The sequence below is a fragment of the Balaenoptera musculus genome, chromosome 2 (genome assembly GCF_009873245.2).
Source record: "Balaenoptera musculus isolate JJ_BM4_2016_0621 chromosome 2, mBalMus1.pri.v3, whole genome shotgun sequence".
Lineage (NCBI taxonomy): Eukaryota > Metazoa > Chordata > Mammalia > Artiodactyla > Balaenopteridae > Balaenoptera > Balaenoptera musculus.
Genome location: NC_045786.1, coordinates 77,116,236 through 77,132,131, shown reverse-complemented (window position 1 = coordinate 77,132,131; position 15,896 = coordinate 77,116,236). Strand labels below are relative to the sequence as shown.

At 32.3% G+C, this 15,896-nt stretch overlaps 1 protein-coding gene across 1 annotated transcript in view; it reads right to left on the bottom strand.

Annotated features, from left to right (window-relative positions):
* Positions 1 to 15,896, bottom strand: part of ZNF280D (zinc finger protein 280D) — a 125,534-nt gene that overhangs the window by 12,214 nt on the left and 97,424 nt on the right. Inside the window, exon 20 of the mRNA XM_036840323.1 lies at positions 9,641 to 9,648. Coding sequence (XP_036696218.1) covers positions 9,641 to 9,648 — 8 coding nt within the window. The remainder of the gene's footprint in view (positions 1 to 9,640; positions 9,649 to 15,896) is intronic.

The window sequence follows — 15,896 nt, the reverse complement described above, 5'->3', positions numbered from 1 at the left end:
CTCCAAGTGTGGTTCACAGACACATGGGGCCTCCAAGACACTTTCACGAGGCATGTGAGGTTAAAATTCTTGGTACTAAAGCAGTGGTGAGTAAAAATGCTGGCATCTTAACTCAAATCAAGGCACTGACATAGAACCAAAACTGTACTAGTAGTCACTGTATTCTCCACTGGCATACACCAGCAGTAAAATTAATTTTATTAAATATCAATCACTGAGTGCATGTCTTTTTAATATTCTGTGTAATGAAATACCAAATATGCATAAAGCACTGCTATTGCGCACTAAAAACACTTGGGTCTGTGACTGAGTTGCAAGCTGAACTTGGCCACATTTTTTTCATGGAACATGATTTTTATTTTAAAGAATGACTGTCAAACTATGAATATTTAGACTTGAGTATTTAGAAGACATTTTCTTCAAAACTGACAAAGTGAGCATGTCACATCAAAGAAAACAACCGACAGTATTTGTTGCCAGTAATAAAATTCAAGGAAAAATTAAATTTTAGGATAACTTGTATCCACTATTCATGAGATTAATGCTAATATTAATGAATGTGATTACCTGATATTATATAATGAAACATGTCAACACTTAGAAGATCTATATAACTTGTGAACCAATATATTCCAAATGACTAAATGCACATTGTTATAAAATCATGCATGGATAAAAGAGCCAATCAAAGTGTAAGCCAGACCAACAGATTTTAATGTAATAGAGTACAAAAAGTTCAGTGATATGGAGTCAGATTCCACATTGCAACAAACCTTTTAAGAAAAAGTCCACTTGTCTACTTTTGATGTCATAAAAAAGAATAATCACAATTATCTGAAGAGATTAAAGTACTAGATGAGGCTGGGTATTCTTATATTTCAACCAAAATAACATATCACAACAGATTGAATGCAGAAACATGAGGATCCAGTTTCCTTCTATTTAACTAGACATTAAAGAGATATACAAAAGTGTAAAACAATTTCATTCTTCTAACTAAATTTCTTTTGTTTTGACAAACAGTTATTTTTCAGAAAAATATTTGTCATTTTAAGTAACAGTATTTTTAAAATTTCATACTTTTAATTTCTAGTACTGTAAACATCAATACATTTTGAGAGTACTAAGGGGTATATATAAATATACCAGGGTTGTACCCTGTGGAGTGATGCAGTGCATAACCTGTATGGCCATGCAAGGCAGCCCTGTCCCTGTCCAAACACAGGGTTTTCGATAATCTTAGCGCTTCACTTTTATGGACAGCCAAGGATCACCACACAACTGAAGACATCCTTTACATCAGACAGATCAAAATAAACAAGTGAATAAAGAAAGGGGCTAGGAGACATCAGAGACTTTGCTGGGAACAAAATAAATACGTATAATATATATTTAATATCCCTGGAGAGGTATGAAATGTTATGTCCATTAAACAAGAACAAAAAACTATGAAGGCAAAACAACGGAAGAACAAATTAAAAGAACAATTCAAAACTAAATATATGGCAACTAAAATAAGCAATTAAATTTAGAAAATCTTTTTTGAAAGGTTGAATGAAAGGACAAAAAGATGGAAGGCAAGAAAGAAAATGCCATACAATCAAAAGAGTTGATGCAGGAAGTAGTGTCAGATCAATAGGAGTTTCAAAAAAAAAGAGAGAACAGAGAAAATAAAAGTGAAAATTTACCAAAGAAATAAAACAAGAAAATTTCCCCCAAACAGAAATATCCAAAATTACAAAGGCTTATCAAATTCCTACCATAATGAATGAAAAAAGGATGATGGGTGAACATATGAAATTTCAAAACACCTGAGATAGAGATAATCATTAAAGTTGCCAGAAAGAATAAAATAACATAAACACAAAGAAAGTGGACCAAAAATGGCATCAGACTTAACGAAAACAATACTTTCAAATATGCGTAGGAAAAATGTTTTTTATGTACTTCAGCCAAACTATCATTAGAGTAAATACAGTTTTAAATTTACACTAAGTGAAAAAAGAATCAACCTTTCTGTGGAAGTTGTTAGACGACATGTTTCATCAAAATAAGGAGTAAAATAAGAAAAGAGGAACTCACAGTTCAGGAAACAGGACATCCAACACAAGAAAGTGGCAAAGTAAAATCCTGATACAACAAATTATGCATTAGGCTTAGACAGCAACTAGTTTAAACTAAAGCAGATCAGAGAGAAGATCTCCAGGCCCTCCAACAATTTTTTTTTTTTGATGTGTGTGAACATTTGGAAAAAATACTTCCAAACATTAGACAACACATTGCAACATTTTAAAAAACAGCATTAGGTGCACAGAAGACTAAACAAATCAGTAAAAATATATTTTTAACCAGAAAAGTAAAATGAAGTATAGGAAAGAAAATCATAGTACACTTCCTGGCTCAGTATACATAATGGTCTCAAAAACTGTGATGTTAACTATGCTGACATCAGTGCTATGCCAAGCCATATAGAAACAAGAGATAAAATACACATAACATAAAATTTACCATCTTAACCATTTTTAAATGTATAGTTCACTGGTATTAAATACATTCACATTATTATGCAATCATTACCACCATCCATCCCCATAACTTTTTTCATCTTGTAAAACTGAAACTCTACACCCATTAAACAACAACTCCTTATTCTCCCCTCCCCCAAGCCTCTGGAAACCACCACGATACTCTCTCTTTTATTTTAAGTACCTCATACAAATGAAATCACATAATATCTGTCTTCTTGTGACTGGCTTATTTCACTAGCAAAATGTCCTCAAAGTTGATCCATATTGCAGAATCCCCTTCCTTCTTATGGCTGAATATTCCATGGTATGTGTATACCACATTTTGCTTATTCATTCATCTATTGATGGACACTTGGTTTACTTCCATGTTTTAGCTGTTGTGAATAATGCTGCTATGAAAATAGGAGTACAAATATCTCTTCAACTCTTTGTTTTCAAGTCTTTTGGGTACAGTATACCCAAAAGAGGAATTGCTGGATCATATAATTTTTTTGAGGAACTGCCATACTGCTTTCCACAATGGCTGTACCATTTTACATTACCAGCAAAAGTGTACAAAGCTTCAATTTCTCCAGATCAGCATCAACACCTGTCTTCTGGTTTTGGAGTTTTTTGTGGTTTTGTGTGTGTGTGTGTGTGTGTGTGTGTGTGTGTGTGTGTTTATGTGTCTGTGGGTTTTTTGGTTTTTGTTTGTTTTAACAGTAGCCATCCTAATGGGTGTGAGGTGGTATCTCACTGATTTGCATTTCTCTAATGATTAGTGATGTTGCACATCTATGTGTTTATTGGCCATTTGTATATCTTCTTTGGAGAAATGCCTGTTCAAGTCCTTTACGCATTTTTGAGTTGGGTTGCTTTTGTTGTTATTGAGTTTTATGAGTTCTCTATATATTCTAGATATTAATTCCTTATCATATATATGATTTGCAAATATTTCCTCCCATTCTATGGGTTGCCTTTTTATTCACTGGATAGTATATTTGATGCACAAAATTATTAATTTGTACAATTTTTTTCTTTCATTACCTGTGCCTTTGGTGTAATAACCAAAAAATCACTACCAATTTCAATGTCATGAAGTTTTTGTCCTTTGTTTTATTCTAAGAACTTTATTATTTTAGGTCTTACATTTAAGTCCCTTATCAATTTTGAGTCAATGTTTGTATATAGTGCTGGGTAAGAGTACAACTTAATTCTTTTGCATATGGATATCCAGTTTTCCCAGCATCATTTATTAAAAAGACTGTCCTTTCCCCATTGGTCTTGGCACCCCCATAAAAATCATTTGACCATATATACAAAGGTTTATTTCTGGGCTCTCTATTCTATTCCTTTGTTCTATAGGTCTGTCTTTATCCCAATACCACACTGTTTTGTTTACTGCAGCTTTGTCATAAATTTTAAAAACAGGACATTTCAGTGCTGCAATTTTTTTCTTCTTTTTCAAAGTTGTTTTGGCTATTTGAAGTCCCTTGAGCTTCCATATAAATTTTAGGATGAGTTTTTCTATTTCTGCAAAAAACATCTTTGGGATTTTTGCAGGGATTGCAATAAATCTGTAGATTGTTTTGGGTACCATAGGCATTTTAACAATATTAAGTCTTCCAATCCATGAACATGGGTTGTCTTTCCATTTTTTTATGTCTTCTCAAATCTCTTTCAGTAAAGTTTTATAGTTTCTTTGTAGAAGTCTTTTACCTCTTTGATTAAGTAAATTCCTAAGTATTTTATTCTTTTTTATGCTATTAAAGTTGTATTGTTTTGTTATTTCCTTTTCAGATTGTTCATTACTTGTGTATAGAAATACAACTGATTTTTGTGTGCTGACTTTGTGTCCTGCTATTTACTTTGCTGAGTTAATTTAAGTTCTAATAGGGTTTTGTATGAAATCTTTAGGGTTTTCTACATATAAAATGATATCATCTGGTAACAGAGATAACTTTACTGCTTTTCCAATTTGGATGCCTTTTATTTCTTTTTCTTGACTAATTGCTCTGGCTAAAACTTCCAGTACTATGTTGAAAAGAAACAGTGAAAGTGGACATCTTGCTTGTTCTTAATCTTAGAGGAAAATCTTTTACTCTTTTACCATTGAGTATGATGTTTGCTGTGGGTTTTTCTTATATGGCTTTATTATGTTGAAGCAGTTTCCTTCTGTTTCTAGGTTGTTGAGCATTTTTAACATGCAAGGGTGCTGAATTTTGTCAAACACCATTTCTGCATCAATTGAGATGATAATGTGGTTTTTGTTGCTTCCTTTCATTGAGGTGGCTTATTACATTGATCAATTTTCATATATTGAACCGTCCTTGCATTCCAGGAATGAATCCCATTTGTTCATGGTATATAATCCTTTTAATATATTGCTTAATTCTGTTTGCTAGTATTTTGTTGAGGATACTTGCATCAATGTTCATAAGGGATGTTTATCTGTAGTTTTCTTTTCTTGTATTGTCTTTGTCTGGCTTTGGTATCAGGGTAATGCTGGCCTCACAGAATGAGTTTAGAAATATTTCTTCCTCTTCAACTTCGGAAAAGTTTGAAAGAAGTGCTATTAGTTCTTATTTAGATGTTTGTTAGAATTCACTAGAGAAGTCGTCAGGTCAAGGGGTTTTCTTTGTTAAGAGATTTTTGATTACTCATTCAATCTCCTTACTAGCTATGGATCTACTCAGATTTTCTATTTCTTCATGATTTAGTCTTGCTACGTTTTGAGTTTCTAGAAATTTGTCCATTTCATGTAGGTTATCTAATTTGTTGACATAGAGTTCATAGTACTCTCTTAAGATGATTTTTATTTCTATAGAAATGGTAGTAATGTACCCACTTTCATTTCTGATTTTAGTAATTTAAGTCTTCTCTCTTTTTAAGTATTTCTGGCTAAAGGTTTGTCAATTTTGTTGACCTTCGCAATGAACCAACTTTTCTCTATTGCTTTTCTATTCTCTGTTTCTTTTATTCCTGTGCTAATTTTACTCCTTTCCTTCTGCCAGCTTCGGATTTAGTTTCTCCTTCTTTTTCTAGTTCCTTAAGTTGTACAGTTAGGTTGTTGCTTTGAGATCTCTCATTTTTTAATATAAGGATTCACAGCCATATATTTCCCTTTTAGCATCACTTTCACTGCATTTTAGAAGTTTTGGCATGTTGTATTTTTCTTTTCATTCTTATCTAAGTATTTTCTAATTTCCCTTGTGATTTCTTCTTTGATCCATTGGTTGTTTTAAAGTGTATTGTTTAATTTCTAAAATCTGGTGAATTTTTCATTTTTCCTTTTATTATTGATTTCTAATTTCATCCTGTGATCAGAGAAGATACTTTGTATGACATCTATCTTTTAAAATCCACTGAGATTTAATTTGTGGCTTACTATATGGCCTACCCTGGAAAACGTCCCATGTGTACTTGAGAAGAATGTGTATTCTGTTGTTGCTGGGTAGAGTGTTCTGTGTATGTCTGCAAATCTAGTAGGTTTATTAAATCTTCTAGTTCCTTACTTATGTCTAATTATTCTATCAATTATTGTGAGTAGAGTACTGAAGTCTCCAACTATTACTGTATAATTGTCTATTTTTCCCTTCAACTCTGTGAGTTTTTGCTTCATATAAATTGGCAGTCTGTCATTAGGTGTGTAAATATTCATAATTGCTATATCTTCTTGCTGTAGTAAACTTTTTATTAATATATAATGTCCTTCTTTTTCTCTTGTAAGCTTTTTTGATTGAAAGTCTATTTTGTCTGATATTAGTAAAGCCATCCATACTCTCTTTTGGTTACTATTTGCATGGACTATCTTTTTCATCCTTTCACTTTCAGCTTGTGTCTTTGAATTTCAAGTGAGTCTCTTGTATACAGCATGTAGTTGGATCATGTGTATTTTATCCATTCTGCCAACCTCTGTCCTTTGATTGGAAAGTTTAATCCATAAACACTTAGATTAATTACTGATAAGGAGGGACTTATTTTGTCATTGGGCTATTTGTTTTCTATATATCTTATTACTTTTTTGGCTCTCATTTCCTTCATTACTGACTTCTTTTCTGTTTAGTTGATTTTTTTGTAGTGAAATGTTTAAAATCTTTTCTCATTTCCCCTTGTGTATATTCTATAGCTATTTTCTTTATGGTTACTTTGAGGATTACATGTAATATCCTAAAGTTATAACCCTCTAATCTGAATTTATACCAGCTAATTTCAATAACATACCAAAACTCTGTTCCTTTATAGTTCCATCCCCATTCCTTTTGGTTGCTGATGTCAGAAAATTACACCTTTATTCATTGTATACCTAGATATAAACTAAAGGCATTAGTCACCTAAATTATGTAGGAAACAAAATTAGAAGTTACAAACCAAAGTTAGAGAAATACTAAATTTTACACTAAAAATTGTTTTTTTTTTCTTTAAAGGCATTCATCTCTTAACTCATGTAGAAAACAAAAAAGTACAGCTACAAATCACTGTTACAAAATACTAGCTTTTATAATTTCCCATGCACTTACCTTTATTGAGATCTTTATTTTGCCACAGAGCTTTGAGTTGTCATGTACTGTCCTTTCATTTCACCGTGCAGGACTCCCTTGAGCACTTCTGGCAGGGCAGATCTAGTGGTCAAGAACTCTCTCAGTTTTGGTTATGTGAGAATGTCTTACTTTCTAACTTTTGAGTGACAGAATTGCTGGATAGAGGATTCTGGAGGTTTTCTTTTTAGAACTTTGAATATATCGACCCACTGCCTGTTGGCTTCCAAAGTTCCTGATGAGAAGTCTGTGGATAACTTTATTGAGAATCCCTTGTATGTGATGATTCATTTCTCTTTGCTGCTTTCAAGATTCTCTTTATCTTTTGGAAGTTTAATTATAACGTGTCTTAGTGTGGGTCTCTTTGAGTTCATCTTACTTGGAATCCGTTGTGCTTTCTGAATGTTTACACATTCATGTATTTCATCAAATTTTGGAAGTCTGCAGTCATTATTTCTTCAAATATTCTCTCTTTTCCTTCTGGGACTCTCATGATGTGAATGTTGGACTGCTTAATGGTGTCATACAGCTCCCTCAGGTTCTGTTCACTTTTCTTCAGTCTGTTTTCTTTCTGTTCCTCAAACTCAATAATTTCTATTGTCTTATCTTCAAGTTGGCCGATTCTTTCTTCTGTCTGCTCAAATCTGCCTTTGAATCCCTCTAGTGAATTTTTCATCTTCAGTTATTGCACTTTTCATCTCCAGAATTTCTTTTTGGTTTCTTTTAGGTTTTCTATCCCTTTATTTATATTTCCATTTTGTTCACATACTGTTTTCTTGACTTTCTCCACACATTCCTTTTGTTCTCTGGGCATCTTTAAGACAGTTGTTTTAAATTCTTTGTCTAGTATATCTGCCATTATGTTTTTTTCAGGAAAAGTTTCTGTTGATTTTTTTGTTTGTTTTGAATGGGCCATACTTGCCTGTTTCTTTGTATGCCTTGTGATTTTTGGTTAAACACTGGACAGTTGAGTCTAATAATGTAGTAACTCTGGGAATCAGATTCTTCCCCTTGCCCAGTATTTGCCTGTTTTATTAATTTTTATTTTAATTTTTAATTTTTATTGTTGTAGGCTGTCTCTGTTCCCAAATCACCCTGAGTTGTAAACTTAAGGTCTTCTTATGTCTTTTCTGAGCCTTTCCCTGGGCATATGCAATCTCTTTCTAATTTTACCCACATACACAGTTGCTTTTGAATGTCCTAAGTCTTTAATGTCTGGCTTCTGAAAGGGGGAAAAGTGAAAAATGAAGGGAGAAAAAGGGCTGTCCATTTAAATTCCTTGGAAGTCACTTCAGCTGGAGGGGAAGGGGCTTGCAACAATGGGGGGGGGGTGCGACAATAATGTGCCCACTTCTTTGTCTGCAACTCCTTGATAAGAAGCAGCAACCAGATTCCCCAATATCTGGAGGACAAGGTCTTTTTTGCCCACTCTGGCTCCCATAAGTTGTGTGCAAGCTGCTCCAGGAACATGTGCACAGCTGCCTGCCATATGGCTGCTACAGTGCTAAGTGCTCAAATTGATGGAAATTAACAGCAATTCACTCTCCAAGTCTTCGCCTCGAAGTTGCAAGCCTTCGCCTCGAAGTTGCAAGCCTTCAACAGACTTTAGAGCTCCAAAATAGTTATATCAGATAGATTCAATCTGTGCAATTGCTGTCTAGGTGGGGAGCCAGATTCCTGGTGCTTCCTACTGTGCCATCTTCCCACAATTCTCCTCTCTGTATATTTTTAAAAGTTTTTTTCCCCCAGAACATTAAAGCAATTGAAAAGTATTGAAAAGTTGAAAAGTAGGTGTATTAAACTCACAATAGTAGTTTAAGTTTAAACATTTTATGCCTACCAAAACCAGAATTTATTATCATTTTACTTTTCTGGCTTTAATGGAAGCAAGCACATTAATAACATTTTCAAAGTCTAATTCTTTTCTTATCTTGTTTCAAATAAGTAAATTGCCATGCTTGGCAATTTCTCTTGACCAAGTGACAATTCTAAATAATTTAAAATTAACTTCAGCTTACTGAAAACATCTTTTGCAGGATGCTACTGTGGCTGGTATTGTTTTAAAATTTTGAACACCACTTTGTTAATCAGTTTTAGAAGACCCAAATATAAGGCTTACATTATATCACAATTTATTAATATTGTATGTTGCTTTAAACAATTCCACATGAAATTTCTATAGAATTTAAATTGTCAAAATATTTAAAAACTGGGTCAGTAGCTGCTTTTTGTAAATCAGATGTAATCTATAGAAAATAACTTTTCTCCAGTTTAAAAGTTCAAAATCTGAAGACATTTCATTTTTCATATATCTATTTCAAATATGAAGTTAGGTCATTTATAACCTAATGTCTACTTGAAAAGCACTTTTCCCATAATTATCAATACTCTCATTTAGTGATTCATGCATTTCCAATTTCTTTTTCACTTATTTTCAAATTCAGGAAGAATATTCACATTTCTTGCTCAAGTTTTACATTCATTGAACACACTTTCAAAATTACTTTCATTTGTGGTAAGGAAAGGAATAGGATTTTTATTAAGCATGGAGCTTTATATATGGTCATGCTTTCTAACTGTAAAGCTTTATTAAACTTTTGCCACTTTGCTCAAAATACCATCCCATATAATGTGTAAAAGTCTGTAATATTTTTGTACCAAGATGCTTTTGACCTCAACATAATATATTCTGACATTTGATATTATATCTTTTCATATCTGATACACATCTCTAATTTGTGTGCAAAGTATCAAGTATCTTGATTGCATTTAATCTTGATGCCCATCAGGTATCTGTGATTTTAATATTGTTTTCAGAATTGACAAGAATAGTCCATCTGCTCACTGTATTACCCCAGTCCTAAAATATGTATCCTTTGTACAATACTAAAAAAAAGATGATCATATTTGAATTCACAAATGCAGCATTTTTTGTATTAACTTATGATTATGAGCTGAGCAAGGCACAAATTTGGCATAATTATTTTGGGGGAGAAATACTGGCTTATACACACTTGTATACATGTGTCATATCTATTCCATTATCATATCCTGGCCAGGACAATTTTTTTACATAAGTATCAACTTTTGCTAACTTACTGATAATGTGATAAGCTAGACCATATCTAGTTTTTTTAAAAAATAACAGCTTTATTGAGATATAATTAATCCAGTTTTTAATTTTGTTGTAATTAAGTCAAAACTTTCTTCTCTTGCAATGACATCATTCTTAATGTAAATATACCTAGTAATCATAAACATTAATTCATGATGTACTATATCTGGTTTATAATCAAAAAGTAAGAAAAATTATTTTGCTTCTTTTATTCTTCCTAGTATTTCAGATTTAACATGATTTCCTAATAACATTATAAATTTGCTTTGAATTTTACTATACAAATGAAACACATAATATTTTTAATGATTAGCTATATGATTTTAATGTCCTTAGTTCAACTGAATTTAGAACATTCCAGCATCTGAGCTTCCAATAATTTCTTGTGATACTTTGAGAGATAAATTATTTTTGCACAAAACATACAATATGTAAAATCACACATATTTTATCACATTCTGTAAAGCATCATCTATTAAACTATCAGTCTGAATATACATTAAAAAACACTTCCATTTAAAAAAAGCATCATGACGAAATATGATTTTTTCATTATCACAAATTCTGTTTAAATTTTTCCAATCTTAGGAACCACTTTTTGAGTTGTAAATATTTGATTCTGTTGTAATTTTTGCTAAAAAGAATGCACAGGAAACAAACTAAAGACAAGGATTCTTTGGAATAAATGAGCCAGTCACAATGAATTAACCCACCACTAGACAATTTTTTAAAAGACCCATCTTTTGAAAATCTTTGCCCACCATGTGAAACTCATACTCTACAATCTGCATCTTGTCCTTGGATGGTCCCATGCTCTATTAAAATCATTTTACTTTATTAGAAACAGGTGGTGGCCATGATGAAGAATTAAACATTTAATTCAAATAGCATCTTCTATTTTCTTGCACATGTTTATATTCACTAGCTTCTGAAATTTCTAACATGCCATTATCTTACCTTTTTTGCACAATTCAAAGAAAATTCTTTATTTAACTCTATATTTCATAGTAATTCTATTCTAATAGTGTCAATGTTAGAGATTTCATTTTAAGTAGCTGGAATATTTTTTTCTACCAAACCTGTTACTGTCCCCTATAATTTTGGTCAATTTCTGCATGCATTTTTCTTCTTCTAAACAATGGACCACTTGAGTTTTTAAATGCCATATTTATTTTTAAGAATTTTAGTATAAATTTTAAATATATTTATTTTTAATTAATACATTCAGTTAAATATAATAAATACTTAATTTATGTGAATTAGTTCATATAAATTATAATATTTAACAGGTCTACATAAACATTTGTATGAAAAATACAAAAATCAATAATTATAAACAACAGAAAACTACATACCAGGTTTCCAGACCAATGGGGTGAAAAAAAAGTAGTGAAAAATATTTTTTATATAAACAAGTGAGTAACAGTAAATTATCACTGTTTTAAGTGAAGAAAGTATAAAGTTTCCTGGTAAGAAAATACTTTTTCAGAAAATTTTCACATTTCATCAAATTTATTTATGAAAGGTCAAATATATTAACAAATAAAATTTGTATTACTTACCTTAGTGCCCTTAATAATATTGTTAAAAATATCATATAAACATGTTTTTGTAATTAAAGTTTACCTTTTACTTAGCAGTACCATGTGAAGCTACAAACAATGAAAACAACTTGTCACCTTCCCTCATGACTGAACAAGGACCATCAAAAAAGCAGAACTGAGACCTTGTTGTGCTTGTGTCCCCCATGTGCATTGACTCTCAGGGTCATACAAGTGCAAGGCTGGATGCTGTCTATAATTACAATTATGAAATTATGTTCATCATGGATTACTCTGCATTAATTTTTATTCTTAAACATATTAAAAGAAAATATTTATCTGATTATTGAATTTTTTGTAGCTCCCTTGAATTTTTTGCCAGAGGTGAGGTCTCACTTGCCTCATTCTAATTCTGGCCCTGGCTGGGATGCTGAGGTTGGGGGCATAAAGGAAAGTAGGGATGGTGGTCTAGAGAAGCAAATTCTTAATTACTGTAACAGTCACTCCTAGTTGAAAAAAAGACAAGTAAAACTCTGGTTACATTATTTAGAAATATGGAGATAAATATTACATCAAATAGCTAAAAGAGTTGAAAATGGCTACCTCTGAAGAGTTGGATGGAAAAGGGTGAGGGAGATGAGTCACTACTTTTATGATAAACTATCCACACAAATTTTTAACTTTTAATTTGATAAAAATAAAAAGTAATTTTACAAAGTCTGAAACTCTCAAGTGTCTGAAAGTTACAAAGCAAAAAGCAATAAAAACAGAACAAAAAAGAAAAACAAAAACCTTAGAAATTCTTTGTGGATGGCCCCAAGTAGTCTTACAGAAAGAGGCTATAGGGTTAATTTGCCATTTCATTAGTGAAATTACAGGGAACCTCTATTTTGCATACTATGTGTATGCTTGAATTGAGAAAAGAATATTTTTAAAAAGAGAGAGAAAAACACCATAAAGTCACCCTGAGAGGACTCTTGTGTGTACCTACCATACCTGATATGCTTGGAATATGGTAGTTATCTTACTGGATTACAATTCTTTCATGTCTAATTGTCCTACTAGATTTTGACCACCGTGGGGATAGGGAAATAATTTTATTAATCTTTGTTCCCAATACAAAGATTCCTGGAACATGCTATCAAGTGTTCCCTAAAAGCCTTGAAGGAAGCAACGAAAGAGAAAGGCATCTGTACCCACCTTCTCTCTCTTACCCCTCTACTTAGTTATAATGAAACTACACTAACCATCAGACTAGAGGGGAAGAGTTATGGTATATATATACATATATATATATATATATATATATAATTAGGATATAAAATCAGTAAAATGTTGCAGTGTATAGAATATACATAGTAGCAGAACAGAGACTGTTTCAGAAACTCACTATATAATATGAATTCCAAATACAATCTAGCATATGAAAGGAATTAATTTTGAAAGAGGAAATGTAAAACTATACAAATGAAAGTGACAACAGGAAAATATTATTGGGGTATAACATTGATTCCACTACAATGCATCTGATCAAACTCTTGAAGAATAATTCAAGCTATCCACCATCTCACATGTGTACTTAAACACCTGGGTCTATTTGAGGGACCATCCACACCACATATATTTGAAAGAAGTACCAGACCAAAACTGTTCTATGTGGCCTTCCATTCAATATGGCTTCCTTTAACTCTGCTTATGGCCTGCTAAATTTTTAGCATAAGCTTTTCTCTTTTAACAAAATATAAACTTAGAAAGTTGGTTTATGTAAGAAAAGGCTGGTTTTACACTTGACACAGATGCAACAGGGAATCAAAGGAAAGTAAGAGTTTGATGATTTATTCTAGTATGAAATGCATCGGGAAAGAATCAGTGGATGATGTTATGAAATGATGAATTCAGAAGTTTTCTTCATGTCCATGCTTTTATGTATTTGGAAAGAAGAGAGGCAAACCCTGTTGTCCCCAGGGTACATGGGCCAACTGGGTGATGGAAGAAACCTATCTATTCTCAAGACCCAGAGACACCAGAGCCAGCTTGAGAGTCTGAGAACAACAGAGAACAACAGAGAACATCACAGCAATCCCCACCACCTGCCACTGGGCTAGCAAACATCAAATAACAAGCAACAGCAGCACTGCTGGAAGAAAGGTAAGAGTGTAGAGAGAGAGAGACAACCTCTGTGGCTCAGTCTCACAAGAAAGGCTAAAACTGAGTGTGAAGCAATGATACCGAGAAAAAAACCTCCAGTAATATAACTTCCACCCTAAGCACAAGGAAATACTACAGGAATTGAACTTGCAGTATATGGAGGGTAACCATAGTGATTAAAAAAAAAAACAAAACCCAAGTCAACTCACTACTAGGTAGACCAAATCCACACTAATGGCCTAACATGAGAAAAATCATGCCCATTTTCAGATATAAATACTATTTATCTCAGTCCTACACATAATGTCTTGCTTTCCACCAACATACACAGAAAAAGCAAAGGAAAAAAACAAAAGTATACTGTCAGAAGATAAAACAATTAGCAGAACCAGACTTAGATACAACCAGCTGTTGGAACTATCAGACAGAAAATTTTAAAATTACTATGATTAATATGTTTAAATGCTTTGGTAGAAAAAGGAGGACAACATGCATGATCAGATGGAATTTTATCAAAGGATCAGAAACTGTAGAATCAATGCAATGCTAGGGAAAAAAACCCCAACAAACCACAATGACAGAAATGAAAAATGTTTTTGATGGGTTCAACAGTAGACCTTACACAGCTGAAAAATGAATCTGTAAATAGGTCAACAGATAAAAATTACCCAAACTGAAACACTAAGAAAAAAAAGTGTGGCGGGAGGCGGGAAGGAGGGGATGGGGAGACTAGAACAGGGCATCTAAGAACAGGGATTAATATCAAATGGTATAACATATGTGAAATTGAAACCCCAGAAGTAGAAGATACAGGACAAGTCAGAGAATACCGATCAGGACGAATGCCAAAAATAAATACATAAACGTATAAATAAACAACTGAGCAAACCAGACTTAGACACATCATGTTCAAACTGATAAGAACTAAAGATAAAGACAAAATCTTGAGGGCAGCCAAAGAAAATTGACACATTATATACATATATAGAAACAAAGATAAAAATTACAGTAAGACATCACATCAGAAAATATGCATGCCAAGAGACAATAAAATGACTTCTTTAAACTGCTGAAAGAAAAGTTAACCCAGAATTCTATACTCACCAAAAAATTACTTTCAAAATGAAAAATAAAGATTTTTTTGAAGGAAAAAAGCAAAGGAAGAAGTAATCACCAGTAGATCTGCAGTATGAGATATTTCAAAGGAAGTTGTTTAGGGCAAAAGGAATGATGAATATTAGAAAGAACCAAGAAGCTACATAAAGAAATGAAACACTAGAAATGGAAAAAATGAAGATGAATATAAAATTTTTTAAGTATTTAATTGCTCTAAAAGATGATTTAAAGTAAAAATGGTAACACTGTATTCTGTCTTTATAACCTAGTTAAAAAGTAAAATATATGACAACATTAGAAACAAAAAGAACACACAAACTATTGATATTGGAAATAAAAGAAAGGATTATCACTGCAGACCCCACAGGCATTAAAAGATTAAGGGAATACAACAAACAACTGTATACATATAAATTCAACATTATAGATAAAATGTACCGATTCCTCAAAAACCACAAACACCAAAACTCACTCAAGAATAAACAGATAACCAAGAAATCCTATATCTAGTAAAGACATTTATTTGTAGTTAAAAACATTTCAAGCAAATGAAAACTTTCCGTGGGATAAAAGAAAGCCACTTGGGAGAAGGCTGATACTGTCTAGGTTTCACTTATTCACTCTACAAAATAGAAATGCTGAACCTGCCTCACTTCATTATACTCAGAAAGAGACAAGTAACATTAAGCAATATTTCAAAAACTGACACCAAGAAAACACATACATAAGCAAAATTATTTCTACACTCATACATTAGACTGCCCAGTACGTAACATTTATATGATAACCCTGAGTGTTATATTCAGAGTGCCTGTTTAAGATAGCTAAAATGTATTTAATATATATTCAAAATATTTCTATTTTAAAAATTATTTAAATCTTTTTGAGAGTCTTCTAAAAAGATTAATTTTCCAATGTGTCAAACGTTTGA